Source organism: Elgaria multicarinata, chromosome 13, assembly GCF_023053635.1.
Source record: "Elgaria multicarinata webbii isolate HBS135686 ecotype San Diego chromosome 13, rElgMul1.1.pri, whole genome shotgun sequence".
Lineage (NCBI taxonomy): Eukaryota > Metazoa > Chordata > Lepidosauria > Squamata > Anguidae > Elgaria > Elgaria multicarinata.
In genome coordinates, this window is record NC_086183.1 from 27,981,639 (window position 1) to 27,996,028 (window position 14,390).

Here is a 14,390-nt window from a genome sequence, read left to right on the forward strand (position 1 = left end):
GGGGTCTGGAAAATCACTGAGGTACTTCACGCTTGGCATTGGGGTCAACACTTGAAGAACAGGAAGGTGTGAATTGTGAGGAGCTTGCTGGCAAATCTTTACATCCCTAGGGCATCCCTTGGGGTCCTTTCCTTCAGCCCACCACTGAACCTCTGTTCCTCTCCCAGGTGTGCCTGACATTGACAGCCAAGCGCATGGCTCGCAAGAACTGCTTGGTGAAGAACTTGGAAGCTGTGGAGACCTTGGGCTCTACCTCGACCATCTGCTCAGACAAGACAGGGACCCTGACCCAGAACCGTATGACTGTGGCCCATATGTGGTTCGACAACCAGATCCATGAGGCAGACACTACTGAGGACCAGTCCGGTGAGGGCTTGGGGTGGGGTGGGTGATCATGCAGCCCCCATCTACCTTGGGGTGAGAAACATGGTGGGAAGTTGACATAATGCCATTCCTTGGTGAGGCAATATGAGATGAGGGAACTCTTGTCTCAGCCTTGGGATGCTCTAGGTTCTGTCTTTTCACCCTGTTCTCCTCTTTCTCTCAGTTTCACAGTCCAGTTTCACATTCCCCTATAGACTAGAACAACCTTCCCCAAACAAGTGTCTTCCAGATGTGCTGAACTGCACATTGCAGCATCTCCCCAGTCAGTCACAGCTGGGCTAGAACTTCACAATTTGACCACTTCCTCTCCCTTTCTTTTCTTTGCAGGTACGGCCTTTGATAAGAGCTCTCCCACCTGGTTGGCCCTTTCCCACGTTGCAGGACTTTGCAACCGAGCTGTCTTCAAAGGAGGTCAAGAGAACGTGCCCATCCTCAAGGTGAGGCCAGGTCCACCCAATCAACCAATGAGGGAATGTGAGAGGCACATAGTTGGCTCTCAACCGAGAAGTGGAAAGTTGGGGATTTGGGGTGGCATTGGAGGCCGGGCTGAAAAAAATGGCAGACTGAGATGTCCTTGGGAGTGGTGAAGTCTCTTAATTTCTATGCCTTCCTCTCTGAGTGAAGATGCTATAGTGGTTGACAGTGTGAGGTGTGTGAAATTGGGGTGGGGGTGGGGAGGAGGAGTGGCAAGTGGTAATGGCCAGTGGGACACCATGAAAGCTCAGAGTGCCCCCAGCATTTAAACACCCCTCCCTTTTCCCACAGCGTGACGTGGCAGGTGATGCTTCTGAGTCAGCCCTGTTGAAATGCATTGAGCTCTCGTCTGGATCCGTCAAGCTGATGAGGGAGAAAAACAAAAAAGTGGCTGAAATCCCCTTCAACTCCACCAACAAATACCAGGTATAGATACGCTCTCAGGCTGCCCCTGTCTTCCCTCAAAATAGTGTCAGCTTATTTAGGTGGACCAGGGTGGGGCGACATTTCACCTGAACAAAATAATCTCCCCACACCAGAGTTCTAAAAGAAATGAATGCTGTTCGCAGGGTGAGATCTGAACTGGTAACCCCACCCACCCACCCCAAAACCCCAACCCTCCCTGGAGCTCTCCTTTAGCTTTGCTCATGTTCTCTAGAACCTTCTCTGAAAGACATTCTAATATTCTCTTCACATTCACCTATAAATGCCATTTACCATACAGTTTCATCTTCCCATCCCATCTTCCGGAATCTTCCTTCATATAACTTTTTCCTTCAGCCAACATTCTGGTAGAATACTATCCATTCACCTCCCTCATAGCCTCAGTCTTATTTTCTAGAACATTCTTCTCTGTGGCAGGGCCATGGTCATGTGATCTGACCTTCCTACATTACAGCCTATGCCAATAACATCTAAGAAAGTTGTTCAGATTTCAGCTGGCTGCATAAAAGGGTGGGACCTAATTGGGCATCTCCTCAATTAAAGGGAGAATGCCTATTGGGACGTTCACTGCCTTAGTCTTGTCAGTCTTCAACTCCAAGGGGAATATGGGAGCAACTACTCCAACCCAATACTGTGTTTGGTCAGGCCATTCCTCCATATCCTCCCTCAAGGATATACAGCCAGCTTTTCTTTGTTTTAGTCCCACAGCACAGCCTCATCCCTAGACTGTAGCCATCTTGACAAGATGGCTTACAAGATCATGGCCATCTTAACAAGTGGATTACATGGCACTCCCAAGCAGTCCTTAGCTTCAACAAGTATCATGTGACTTGAGGCCATTTTCTAGACAAGACACTCTAGGGCCGCTATCACACCTGTTTCCTAGTCCCAAAAGCCTATCCTAGTTATAAAGAACAGTAAACATCTCAGCCTACTTTCTTACATGGCATTTGGAGCTATCTTATTCTCCCTCGTAGATAAACATATGCTTCACCTTCACCAACAACTACTGTCTCCATCCACATGATACAGTTATTGAAGCTGAAGAACATTGACTTTTCACCTTCCAGAACCTTCCGTGACAACATCTGCTTCATCTCAGTCAGGAAAAAATTCCCTTCAGCTATTCCGCAGCCCATTTTCAAAAGCTACCTTAACCAATTTATTTTTCATTCATCTCTGCCAGCAGATAACCAGTTGTTAAACCACACATTGCTTCTAGTCTCTTTAAGTAGGCCCTTTCCCCGCTGTTTCTCCCCAACACCTGGTACTCATGGAGGCAGGGCCGGTGCCAGACTATTTTGCGCCCTAGGCAGGTGAGCTGCTTTCACCCCCCCCCCAGTGTACATGGGCGCGGGGCGCCATCCCACCCGCCCAGTCGAAGCGAAGCCAGGATGCTGGGGTGGGTGGGGCAGCTTCGGAAAGGCGTGCCCGGCCAGAAGATGCTCTGGGAGAGCGACTTCTGGGCGTGCTGTTCCGAAGCCGCCCGCCCGCACCCACACCCCAGCGTTCTGGCTTCGTTTCAGCTGGGCGCCCACCCAGCCGAAGCAAAGCCAGGATGCTGGGGTAGGGTGGGGTGGCGGGCGTGGCTTCACTTCAGCTGGGTGGGTGCCCAGCCAAAATGAAGCCAGGACGCTGGGGTGGAGGGGCCGATGGGCGGGCAGCTTCGGAACAGTGCGCCCGGCTGGAAGCCACTCTGGGAGAGCAACTTCTGGGCGCATTGTTCTGAAGCCACCCGCCCGCCCCAGTGTCCTGGCTTCGCCTTGGCTGGGCGCCCACCCAGCCGAAGCAAAGACAGGACTCTGGGGCGGGTGGGCGGTTTCGGAATGGCACACCCGGAAGCTGCCCTCTCAGAGCCACTGTGGGAGAGCGGCTTCCGGGTGCGGCATTCAGCACCTCCCCTTACCTTGGTGCTCTAGGCGGCCGCCTGAGTGGCCTCTATGGTAGCACCGGCCTTGCATGGAGGCTGCATTTAGGTATCATGACCATTAGCCAGCCAATACACCTCGTCTCCATGAGTTGTCTAGTTCTTTTTTAAAAGCCACCTAAGTTAGTGGTCATCAACACACCCGGAGGCAGCTAATTCCATATAGCAACGGTTTTCAAACTGTTTTCTCTGCAGACCACTTGAAAACGGCTCGGGGACTTGGCAGACCACTTAACAAAATTTAGAGGTTCTGCAAACCAAAGTACACATGCAGCTTGTGTTCTAATAACTGTACCCTTGCCTTTCCAATGGGTGGGCCTGTGTTTGCGAGCAAAATTCGGTGAAGTTGGGTGTAACGTTTGACACCTTTTGCCTCGGGTGAGGTTTGACACGCATCCTGCTTCTTTATTTGGACTTGAAGGCCCTGCTCAAAACAGCCTGGATCTCTGTCGTCAGAAAAATCCCCAAAACAATTCAAGCAAGGGCCAAGTATCAATATTCCCAACTGTTCCACAACTATTCTATGGACCACATGAAAGGAGCTCATGGATCCTACTGTGTGAAGAATTTACCAGTATCAAGAGGCAGTAAGCCTGTATACACCAGTTGCTGGGGAATATGGGTGGGAGGCTGCTGTTGCACCATGTCCTGCTTTGTTGGTCCCTGGTCGACAGCTGGTTGGCCACTGTGTAAACAGAGTGCTGGTCTAGATGCACCCTTAGTTCAATCCAGCATAGCTCTTCTTATACTCTTACCTCTTTTTGTCTGGGTTCAACAGGTGCTTCCCAAAGTATTGTCAAACGGTGGTCGGTTAGGCCTGGATCATGTGTGTGTGACTTCCCTTTGGCTCTGCAGAACAGGGACTCATGATGCCTCCACCCCACTGCCCAATGTTTTTAAATGCTTGGGATGGCCTGCCTGGAAACATAACACAGATGTTGGGGGATCCCAGCCTGGGCCACAGTTGCCATGGAGAGGACTGAGTTAGTGATCCCAATGCAGCTCTCCATTCCTGGATTCTCAGGCCCATCAGCCTTAATCCCATCTCCTTCCCTGACAGCTGGGGAAGATTAGCCAGGATTCCCCATGGGCAATGGTCCGGAATCATTGGCCTCAGTCAACAACTCCCCTCAGAGCCAGAAAGGGCCGTGCCCCATGCTAAGTTGATGCCTGATTCTGTGGTTTTTTGCCCAGGGAGGTGTGTTTTATCCCTGCAAGGGGAGAACACATACACACACACACACACACACACTCTTCAGATTGCACAGGAAGCTCAGGAGAGGGAACGCATGGCACTTGTGCTTCCTCTCTCGTTCCTTCTTCAGAAGGCAGAATGAGGGAGTACAGTTCTGGGCACCACACTTCAAGAAGGATGCAGACAAGCTGGAGTGTGTTCAGAGGAGGGCAACCAGGATGATCAGGGGTCTGGAAACAAAGCCCTAGGAAGAGAGACTGAAAGAACTGGGCATGTTTAGCCTGGAGAAGAGGAGATTGAGGGGAGACATGAGAGCACTCTTCAAATACTTCAAAGGTTGTCACACAGAGGAGGGCCAGGATCTCTTCCTGATCCTCCCAGAGGGCACGACGCGGAATAACGGACTCAAGTGACAGGAAGCCAGATTCCAGCTGGACATCAGGAAAAACTTCCTGACTGTTAGAGCGGTACGACAATGGAACCAGTTATCTAGGGAGGTTGTGGGCTCTCCCACACTAGAGGCCTTCAAGAGGCAGCTGGACAACCCTCTGTCAGGGATGCTTTAGGGTGGATTCCTGCATCGAGCAGGGCGTTGGACTCGATAGCCTTTAGGCCACTTCCAACTCCACTATTCTATGATTCTATGAATTCTGGTCTTTAACTCTTGCAGGTGGGCCACTGAATGCTCTCCCACATTAAAAACAACAGTGTTTCACCGATGGAGACAAGTTTAGTGGAGTCCTCTCCCTGAAGTGCTAGTTTACTACATGCAGGGAACGTCTGTACACGGAGGCCCATTTAAAAATGTGACACCCACCACCACCTGGGCCAGATCTAAACCTTGTGTCAAATTGTTACAAATGTGGTGTTAGAACAAGAAATAACACTATGAAAGCAGTATATTGATGGTGGTATATAAATAAATAAATAATAATAATAATATATGGAATGTGGATTGTGTCCCAACAGTTATCAGTGCACTTCAATACCACTATAAAGCAGTAGCATAGATCTAGCCCTGCAGTTTGAAGTGGCCACAGTCCAGAATTTTCCACCTGATTCTCAGAAATATGTAGAGAGGTTCTTAGTAACCCTCTGATGGAGAGAATTCAGGAGTTTTCCTAGTGCTCTAGTCTGTATTTTCGGATCAAGGAGTGCTAATATTTATTTATTTATTAAAACATTTATATCCCACACTATATCACAAGGATCTCAGGGCGGCGTAAAGATAAAATCATACATATAAAATAGAACATTAAATATACAATTCTAAAACAAATTAAACCATTAATATGTTAAAAACAATATGAAATTTTAAATCAGTAAAAGCCAATTAGAACATGACAGTGTGCAGGCTGGTGAATTTAGCCATCGAAGGCTTTGTTAAAAAGCTATGTCTTAACCTGGTGCCGAAACGAAGCCAGTGCCGGCACCAGTCGGGCCTCCAGGGGGAGGGCATTCCACAGCCCGGGTGCCACCACAGAGAAAGCCCCCTCCCATGTCCCACCATACCGTATATCTCCCCTCTCTCCCTCCTGCAGCTCTCAATTCATGAGACAGAAGACCCCAACGATAACCGCTACCTGTTGGTGATGAAGGGCGCACCTGAGCGCATTCTGGACCGATGCTCCACCATCCTGGTCCAAGGCAAAGAACAACCCCTCGACGAGGAGCTGAAAGAAGCTTTCCAGAATGCCTACCTGGAGCTGGGAGGACTTGGCGAGCGGGTGCTGGGTACGGATGGTGGGGAGAGGAACAGGGAACAAGCTACCTGGGGGCAGATGGAGAAGAATGTGAGATCCAGATGGACAGGGATGCCCAACGTCTCGCAAAACATAGGAGTGAGGTTTTCTGGAAGGCAGATAGAAAGAGCCTACTGATTTCTGCAGCAACTGGAATTGCAGTTTCCAAGTGGCTATCTAGTGCATTTGGATGTTGGGGTTCCAAGCTCCTAAAGTGAGAAGTGGAATCTTTAGGGTCACTTCTGGTCTACAGGGCATGGTCCAAGCTTTTAAAAAATCTCTTTCTCACCCTGCAGGTTTCTGCCATTTCTTCATGCCTGAGGAACAGTACCCCAAAGGTTTTGCCTTCGACTGTGATGACGTCAACTTTTGCACTGAAAACCTCTGCTTCGTAGGGCTCATGTCCATGATTGACCCGCCCCGTGCCGCTGTGCCTGACGCGGTGGGGAAATGTCGAAGTGCCGGCATCAAGGTAAAGCAGTGTCACTTGACTTGAAGCCAACTTGCAGGTGCTAAAATTCAGTTATCCTTTGAGTGAGTTGGTTGGTGGCTTTATGGAAGCACACTTTGCCCAGTGCTGAGATGGAATCCACTGTGGGCTGATGCCTTGCGCATTGCTTGGGTGCATCCGTCTCTGTGAAGGAGCAGTCCGGCCTTAGCAGCAGCACATATTTTATGTCCCTTTCTGGTGAAAAGCTCTAAAACTGCACAGTTGGTTTACACCTCCAAGGTAAACCTGATTGTAAGCCTGTGGGCAGGGACTGTGAAGAAAATTTTTTGTAAGCTGCCGTGAGAGCCTTTTTTGGCTGAATGGCGGGATAAAAATGCTTAAATAAAAATAAATAAATAAATAAATAAAAGCTCAATTTCCCCATAGACTTAATGATCCAGAATGAAAGGTTCTGCCTTTGTCCCTGGGCAGTGAGCTGATTGGCTCAAGGTCTGCAAAGCCTTCAGTGACATCAGGGTAGCTGAACCAATAGCAGCAAGAGGGGCTGTGACACCTTAGGCCTGAATTCAACCCAGCATACACACTGAGAGTGGCATCAAGAAGGAACTTGCATCACCTTGGTAACCATCTTGGCCATCCTAGCTAACGATTGCCATCGAGGCCCCTTGTACTTCCCTCTAAACCTCTACCTGATAGTATGGAAAGCTGGACTAGTTTGAACTAGACAGGTCTTCTTGGTTTGCTGGACAATCTTCTTGGTCTTCAGTCTCCTCATTGGGACTCCCTTGGTAACCACCACTTTCGCCCACCAGGTAATCATGGTAACAGGTGACCATCCCATCACAGCCAAGGCCATCGCCAAAGGTGTGGGAATTATCTCTGAAGGCAATGAGACAGTGGAAGACATTGCCGCTCGACTGAACATTCCCATCAGCCAAGTTAACCCCAGGTGAGGGGATAGCAGACAGAGTGAAGTGTGTGTGTGTGTGTGTGTGTGTGTGTGTGTGTGGAGGAAACGGAGGAATAAAAACATATGGAGTTGTGGAGAAAGCAAAGTGAGTACAGACATTGTGGAAGATACAGAGTCAGGACATTTAGAACAACATGGATTGGAGTAAAGAAGAAACACACCTGAGGGGAGTTGGCTTTGGTTGATGTTTTGCCACCATATTAGGAGGTAGTTTCCTCTATGGAGCAAATAAAGTCTGGGCTTGGCTCATAGACTTTGGAAACCCACGTTAAGAGTATCCACCACACACTTACATTGGCTTTATTTTCTATCTAATTGTTACGTCCCACTCCCTTGGTGGCCTGTATGAAGATTCTGGGAATTGTCATTGAGTGAGGGCTCTCAGAGGAGTGCAGTTCCCAGGGGAAAGGGTTGGGTAGATATGTCCTCAGAGCTATTTGGAGGGACAGAGGAATATATATACTATACTATCTATCTATCTATCTATCTATCTATCTATCTATCTATCTATCTATCTATCCCAAACCAGCCCAGAGGACTTGTCACTCCTTTCTGCACCTATCCTGCCTGGTTTGTTGAGCTCTTATAGAGTATTCGCATTTCTGTAACAGATTTACTCCTCCCTACTTCTCCATGTGCCAAGGTGGCTGACTCTCACATCCTATACACCAGGTCCTGCCCCACTACTCCATTCTCCCTGGTGGGATCCCCTACCTGTTACCTGGCCTCTCCTTACCTTCCATTCTTCCTTGACCCCCTGCAGTTCCACTTAAGCAGGGGCTCCAAGATGGCACCCAGAAGGAATAGCCGTTCCATCTGGTGTTAAGAGTCGCCCCTTCCAAAGTTGTCATCTCGGGGAGTCCCCTTGGGTTAGCCAGTGATAGGATCAGGCCTCTGTGTGTGTGTGTGTGTGTTGATGTCTAGCTGACACCACTTCCCTGCCATGACTCGTATCTTTACCTACTTAGGGATGCCAAAGCCTGTGTGATCCACGGCACGGACTTGAAAGACATGACCGCGGAGCAAATCGATGAGATTCTACGGAACCACACTGAGATTGTCTTTGCCCGTACCTCTCCGCAACAGAAACTCATCATTGTGGAAGGTTGCCAGAGACAGGTAGGACCTCAGGAGGCATCCCAAATTGGCATGTCCCACGCCTCATGTCCCACGCCAATCCTCCTAGTGGCAAATCTTCCAAGCCCCTCTTCTCTGTAGCATGGGCCATTCGAGGCAGCCAATGCAGGCTGAGTTCTAAGGGGAGGAGACAGCAGGAAAGATGGATGACCCCTTTGTACAAAATCCCTTTCCCTACAAATGGAGAGGTTCAGAGAAGGTGCAGTAGCAAGCACCCAGGTAGTGTTAGCTGTGTCGCAAAGTCAGTGGCAACTTGAACTCAGAGCCCACCAGGCTACTTCCTATGAGCCTTGGCTTCCCACAACTGAGAATTAAGCAACTCATTCAACAAAATCACATGTGAACCTTTTAAGAGCATTATTCACATAGCTAGAGATGAAGTGGTAAAAATCTTTGTATGTGCAGGGCGTTTTTCTCCCCATGGGGAAAAGTTTGATTGTAAGATCCCCTGCCTGCCTCTAAAGCAGTACAGTCCAAGAACAGTTTAGCATCTGGTTTGCCAGCTGACTCCCCCACCCCACCCCCACCCCCACCCCCAAAAAATCTTTCTCCCACTCTGCTCTTGCATCGTTAACAGCAGCTTTATCTGCAGAAATCAGCAGGTGAAGTTTGCTATGGTATGAAGGCCAGTGTTATTATTGACCTATGTCTGAAGATCAACCTGTTGTTAAAGGTACAGGAGCAGGGCAAGTAAAGCACACACACACACACACACACACAGAAAGAAAAGCAAATGGCTGACATACCCAGTGGATGCTGGTGGCTCCAATGTCAGTGGGGCGATGAATCCGCGCTGAGTTTCAGCCAGAATTCTAAAGGAGCTCTCCAATGTGCCAAACCAAACCCCCAAAATAGATTTAGCACCTTGGAGACCTCCTTTAGAGTTCTGACTGAAACCTGGAGTGGATTCACCGCCCTACTGATATCTGAGCCACCAGCCTCCCCCATCTTGATGCCCTCCAAATGTACTGCCTTCCAACTCACGGAATTACAAGCCAGCACGGCCATTTGCTATGCTGGCTGGGAATTATGGGGTCCAGTAGATCTGGAGGACACCAGCTTGGGGAAGGCTGGCATATATCCCATTGCAGGCTCACAGGCTCAGTGGTTACCTCCACCAAAATCAATCCTGTTGGATGGGCTGTGTGATTGTACCCTTTATCTACCATGCCGACTGCCCCATACAGTTCTCCCTGACTGTGTTTGTCCTCCCCTCCCCCCCGCCACCTTACAGGGTGCGATTGTGGCAGTAACAGGTGACGGCGTGAACGACTCGCCTGCTCTGAAAAAGGCCGACATTGGAGTAGCTATGGGCATCGCTGGTTCTGACGTTTCCAAACAGGCCGCTGACATGATCCTCTTAGATGACAACTTTGCTTCTATTGTCACCGGAGTCGAGGAGGGTAAGCAACAGAGATTGCCTTGGGGAAGGAGGGGTAGATCCAGGCCAGGGACCGATGTGGGTGAGGGAAGGACTCAGTTGTCAGCACAGTTAAAGTTTCGCTTCTGAAGGGAAAACCTTTTATTTATTTATTTATTTATTTATTTATTTATTTATTACATTTATATACCACCCCATAGCCAAAGCTCTCTGGGCGGTTTAAAAAAGTTAAAAACAGTGAACATTAAAAAGTATACAAAATTTAAAACCATCAAAAACATAAAAAACCAGTATAAAAACAACGGTATCCATTTAAAAACAACCGTTCTGGGGTCCGTTAAAAACAAACAAACTTACCGTTGGTAAATGCTGTTAAATGCCTGGGAGAAGAGAAAAGTCTTGACCTGGCGTCGAAAAGATAACAGTGTTGGTGCCAGGCGAGCCTCATCGGGGAGATCATTCCATAATTGGGGGGCCACCACTGAAAAGGCCCTCTCCTTTGTTGCCATCCTCCGAGCTTCCCTCGGAGTAGGCACTCGGAGGAGGACCTTAGATGTTGAGCACAGTGTGTGGGTAGGTTCATGTTGGGAGAGGTGTTCCATCAGGTATTGTGGTCCCAAGCTGTGTAGGGCTTTATAGGTTAAAACCAGCACCTTGAATTGGGCTCGGAAACGTATAGGCAGCCAATGCAAGCGGGGCAGAATCGGTGTTATATGTTCGAACCTCCTTGTTCCAGTTATCACTCTGGCTGCTGCATTTTGCGCAAACTTTGATAGGGATCCTGTGGACAATCACATCCAACCACTTTCTATAGGAAGAATTCATTACGTACAGCACCCCCAATAGAAGTTTGTCCAATGTTTTCTTCAATATCTCCCAAGAAGAGGACCCTAGTGCATATTCGTACCACAAACATTGACCGGTTGTCGCAGAATCATAGAACTGGACAATGCAATGATGGCATCCCTGAGAAACGGCTGTGCAGCCTTTGCATAAAGACCTCCAGCGAAGGAAAGCTCAACACCTCTTGAGATAGGCAGAACGTCTCTTCCTGTTTGAAAATTTATCCTAATGGTTAGCAGAAATCTGCTTTCCTGCCATTTTCATGCATTGGTTCAACTTTTGTTCTGTTTCAGCTGCCACTGGCTCCCCCCCCCCAAAAAAAAATTACTGGGAAATTGTAGTTTGATGAAGGTGTCGTAAATTCTCAGTTCTCACAGAACTACAATTCCCAGGGTTCCTTGGGAAGAGAAAAAACAGCTAGGCCAGTTGAAGAATGTACTAGAGAGAGATTCCTCCCCACCCCAAAAAGCAACCTCTTTCAGTAGCTCCTTCCATTGGTAAACTTGTTTTCATTGAGGAGTTTTCCTAATACTCAATGCACATTATGTTCCCCTCAGAGGCCAAAATTGTTGCTTCTTATCTTGTCCAGGGGGGAATTGTTCCCGGACTTCTTCTACTTCGTCCCAAGACCTTCTTAAAAGGGAAGAGGGAAGATGTTATTTGCTCTGCGTCATGAAGAAGGGTGTAGGTGGGTGGGTGGGACAAGAGAGGAAGAGGAGGGTAGAATGAGGTTTAGGGAGGCCAGTGAGGTATAGTGGCTAAATTGTTGGACTGGGAGTCGGGAGATCCGGATTCTAGCCCCCACTCGGCCACGGAAAACCCACTGGATGACTTTGGGCCACTCACAGACTCTCAGCCTAACCTACCTCACAGGGTTGTTGTTGTGAGGATAAATGGAGGGAGGGAGGATTATGTATGCCTTGAGTTCCTTGGAGGAAAAAAGGCAGGATATAAATGCAATAATAAATAAATAAAAATAAGATGATGCCAGTGGGCGCTGGCTCTGACTTTTGGGATCCCTGCTTTCCCCCAGCTGTGCCCCCTGTCTCTCCCCCTTATGCCCATATGTCTCCCTCCTGCCAGGACGTCTGATCTTCGACAATCTGAAGAAATCCATCGCCTACACCTTGACCAGCAACATCCCCGAGATCACCCCCTTCTTGCTCTTCATTATGGCCAACATCCCTCTTCCCCTGGGCACAATCACCATCCTCTGCATTGATCTGGGCACGGACATGGTGAGTCTCTCCCTGCGCCCCCCCGCTGCCCCCTCCACTGTCCTTTCAACCCCAATGCCCAAACATAACAGTTTTGAACCTGTTATGGATTTTACCCTTCAAGGAATCCAGGGAACTGTATTCTCACAAGAGTGCTGAGAAGAAGTATGGCTTCAACGGTTGTTTGAGAGGGAGAAATCATGACAGTCAAACTAGTTGAAGTATCTAGGGGGGTCCTGCCTTTATTATGCACGTTGAACGTTGGATTTGCTTATTATTTACATTTTGAGCACGGAGGCTTGGTCAGCGCCTCATGTGGCCGATTTGATAAAATGGCCGCCAACTCATTATGAGCAAAGAATTCCCCCAAAAAACCAATCTGGAGCTTCTAAAAGTTCAGTCACTGAATATCCCCAGTTCTACATATGTTTTAAAAATTCAGGCTCCCCCCACTCCCACCCCACACAGTGGGTCCTGAGAAAGATGTCTGTCTGGGACTCTGGGTTGCCTCGACCAGTCAAGAGGAGATCCTTCTGGGCTAGATGCACCTGACGATCTGACGCAGTATAAAACAGCTTCTTGCAGCTCATCCAGAAGTTGGAAGCTTTGTAGTCATTCCCTCAGTAGCTCAGTTGATAGAATATCCAATCCAGGAATGAACAGAGTTTGACGCTCATGATAGCCTCCTCTGACAGCCCTTCTAACAGAGGACTGCCCTCTGTAAGGCAGTCCTCCTGGCCACCCTATTGGCAGATCAGGAAGTGGTACCTGGTGGGATAAGGGCAGGACTTCACCACGCCTGGTGGTCCAGAGGACCAAGGCTAGAGTCATAGGTTGGCATCATCTGGCACTAAGGGGTGGCCCCTACTGCTGACTACCATGTGCCCTGGCCCTCCTGCTGCTGCTCCTTGCCGCTTGCCCACCCTCTCCTTCTGGGGGCAGTTGGGATTGGAGCAACAGGGAAATGAGCAGTGAGTGGATGATCAGAGGTGAAGAGGAGCAGGTGACTCTGGGCATTTTGCTGGGGAGGGGGGTCTCCCAAAACTTGGAGGTGGCATGGCAAAGAAAGGATCTTGGCTAGTCAGGAGGAGAGCCAGGCTATGCCTAGTGCCTCTGCTGCTGGGGATGATGGGAATTGCAGTCCAAAACATTTGGAGGGCAGCAGGTTGCTCTCGGTGGAGTTTGGTAGACATGGAGGGAGGAAAGCGAATTGGCAGAACCTCTGAAAGAGAAGACAGCTTGCCTCTTTGATTCCGGTCCCTCGCCCTAGAGATGATTTTACTCCTTCCCTGGAGAAGAAAGCTTCTGTCGGAAAACCTGAGGTCCAATCCTGACACATTTTGCAACTCCGCCAACGGCAACCCTCTGCGCTCTCCCTCCAGGTACCAGCCATCTCCTTGGCTTATGAAGCAGCGGAGAGTGACATCATGAAGCGTCAACCACGAAACCCCAGGACTGACAAGCTGGTGAACGAGCGGCTGATCAGCATGGCCTACGGGCAGATTGGTGAGTGAGGAGGAGGGGACAATGTGGTAGGACGCCCCATTGTTTGTTGGAGATGGTAGTAGGATCAGGCCAGCCTCTAGCGATTGGTGTTCTGGCTGTTGGTGCCGGTGATAGAGGGCAACGGGATCTGTGAATCTGAGTCAGAGGAGGTGGCCATGCAAGCCCTTGGGGCAGAGGTAGAAATATTTCTGGGAGACACCAACAGCAACACCGCTCCACATTAAATATATAAACTGGATTCTTGCAACTGGATTCTGTGCATGTTTACTCAGAAGTAAGTCTCACTGAATCCAATTGGGATTAATTCTCCCAAGTAAGAATACAGCCTTACAGTGCAAGCCTAAACATGTTTTACTCCATGGAGAACAATCCTTGGTAAGCGTTTTTAGGTTTTCGGGCTTTCTCATCTCACTCTTTCATTTACTATCTATTTATTTTAAAGATTTAGAAGCCACCTTTTAGGGTAAAACCTTCCAAGATTTAAAACCACTAAACATAATAATATAAACAATAAGATTAAAGGATCAAAATGAGCAATTAAAAACAGATAGCATCAGATACACACTGGCACTCAGTGCCCTGCTGGATTAGACCAAAGGTCCATCTAGTCCAGCACTTTGTTGGACGTAGCTGTCGACCAGGGACTCACAAGCAGGACGTGGTGCAACAGCACCCAACAACTGGTGCACACAGGCTTACTTCCTCTGATACAAGAGGTA

The 14,390-nt window shown here is 48.9% G+C and overlaps 1 protein-coding gene across 1 annotated transcript in view; it reads left to right on the forward strand.

Annotated features, from left to right (window-relative positions):
• ATP1A3 (ATPase Na+/K+ transporting subunit alpha 3) overlaps positions 1-14,390 on the forward strand; it is a 32,763-nt gene that overhangs the window by 12,955 nt on the left and 5,418 nt on the right. The window contains exons 9-18 of the mRNA XM_063140365.1: positions 168-366; positions 712-821; positions 1,150-1,284; positions 5,966-6,158; positions 6,463-6,638; positions 7,430-7,566; positions 8,556-8,706; positions 9,959-10,127; positions 12,032-12,186; positions 13,548-13,671. Coding sequence (XP_062996435.1) covers positions 168-366; positions 712-821; positions 1,150-1,284; positions 5,966-6,158; positions 6,463-6,638; positions 7,430-7,566; positions 8,556-8,706; positions 9,959-10,127; positions 12,032-12,186; positions 13,548-13,671 — 1,549 coding nt within the window. The remainder of the gene's footprint in view (positions 1-167; positions 367-711; positions 822-1,149; positions 1,285-5,965; positions 6,159-6,462; positions 6,639-7,429; positions 7,567-8,555; positions 8,707-9,958; positions 10,128-12,031; positions 12,187-13,547; positions 13,672-14,390) is intronic.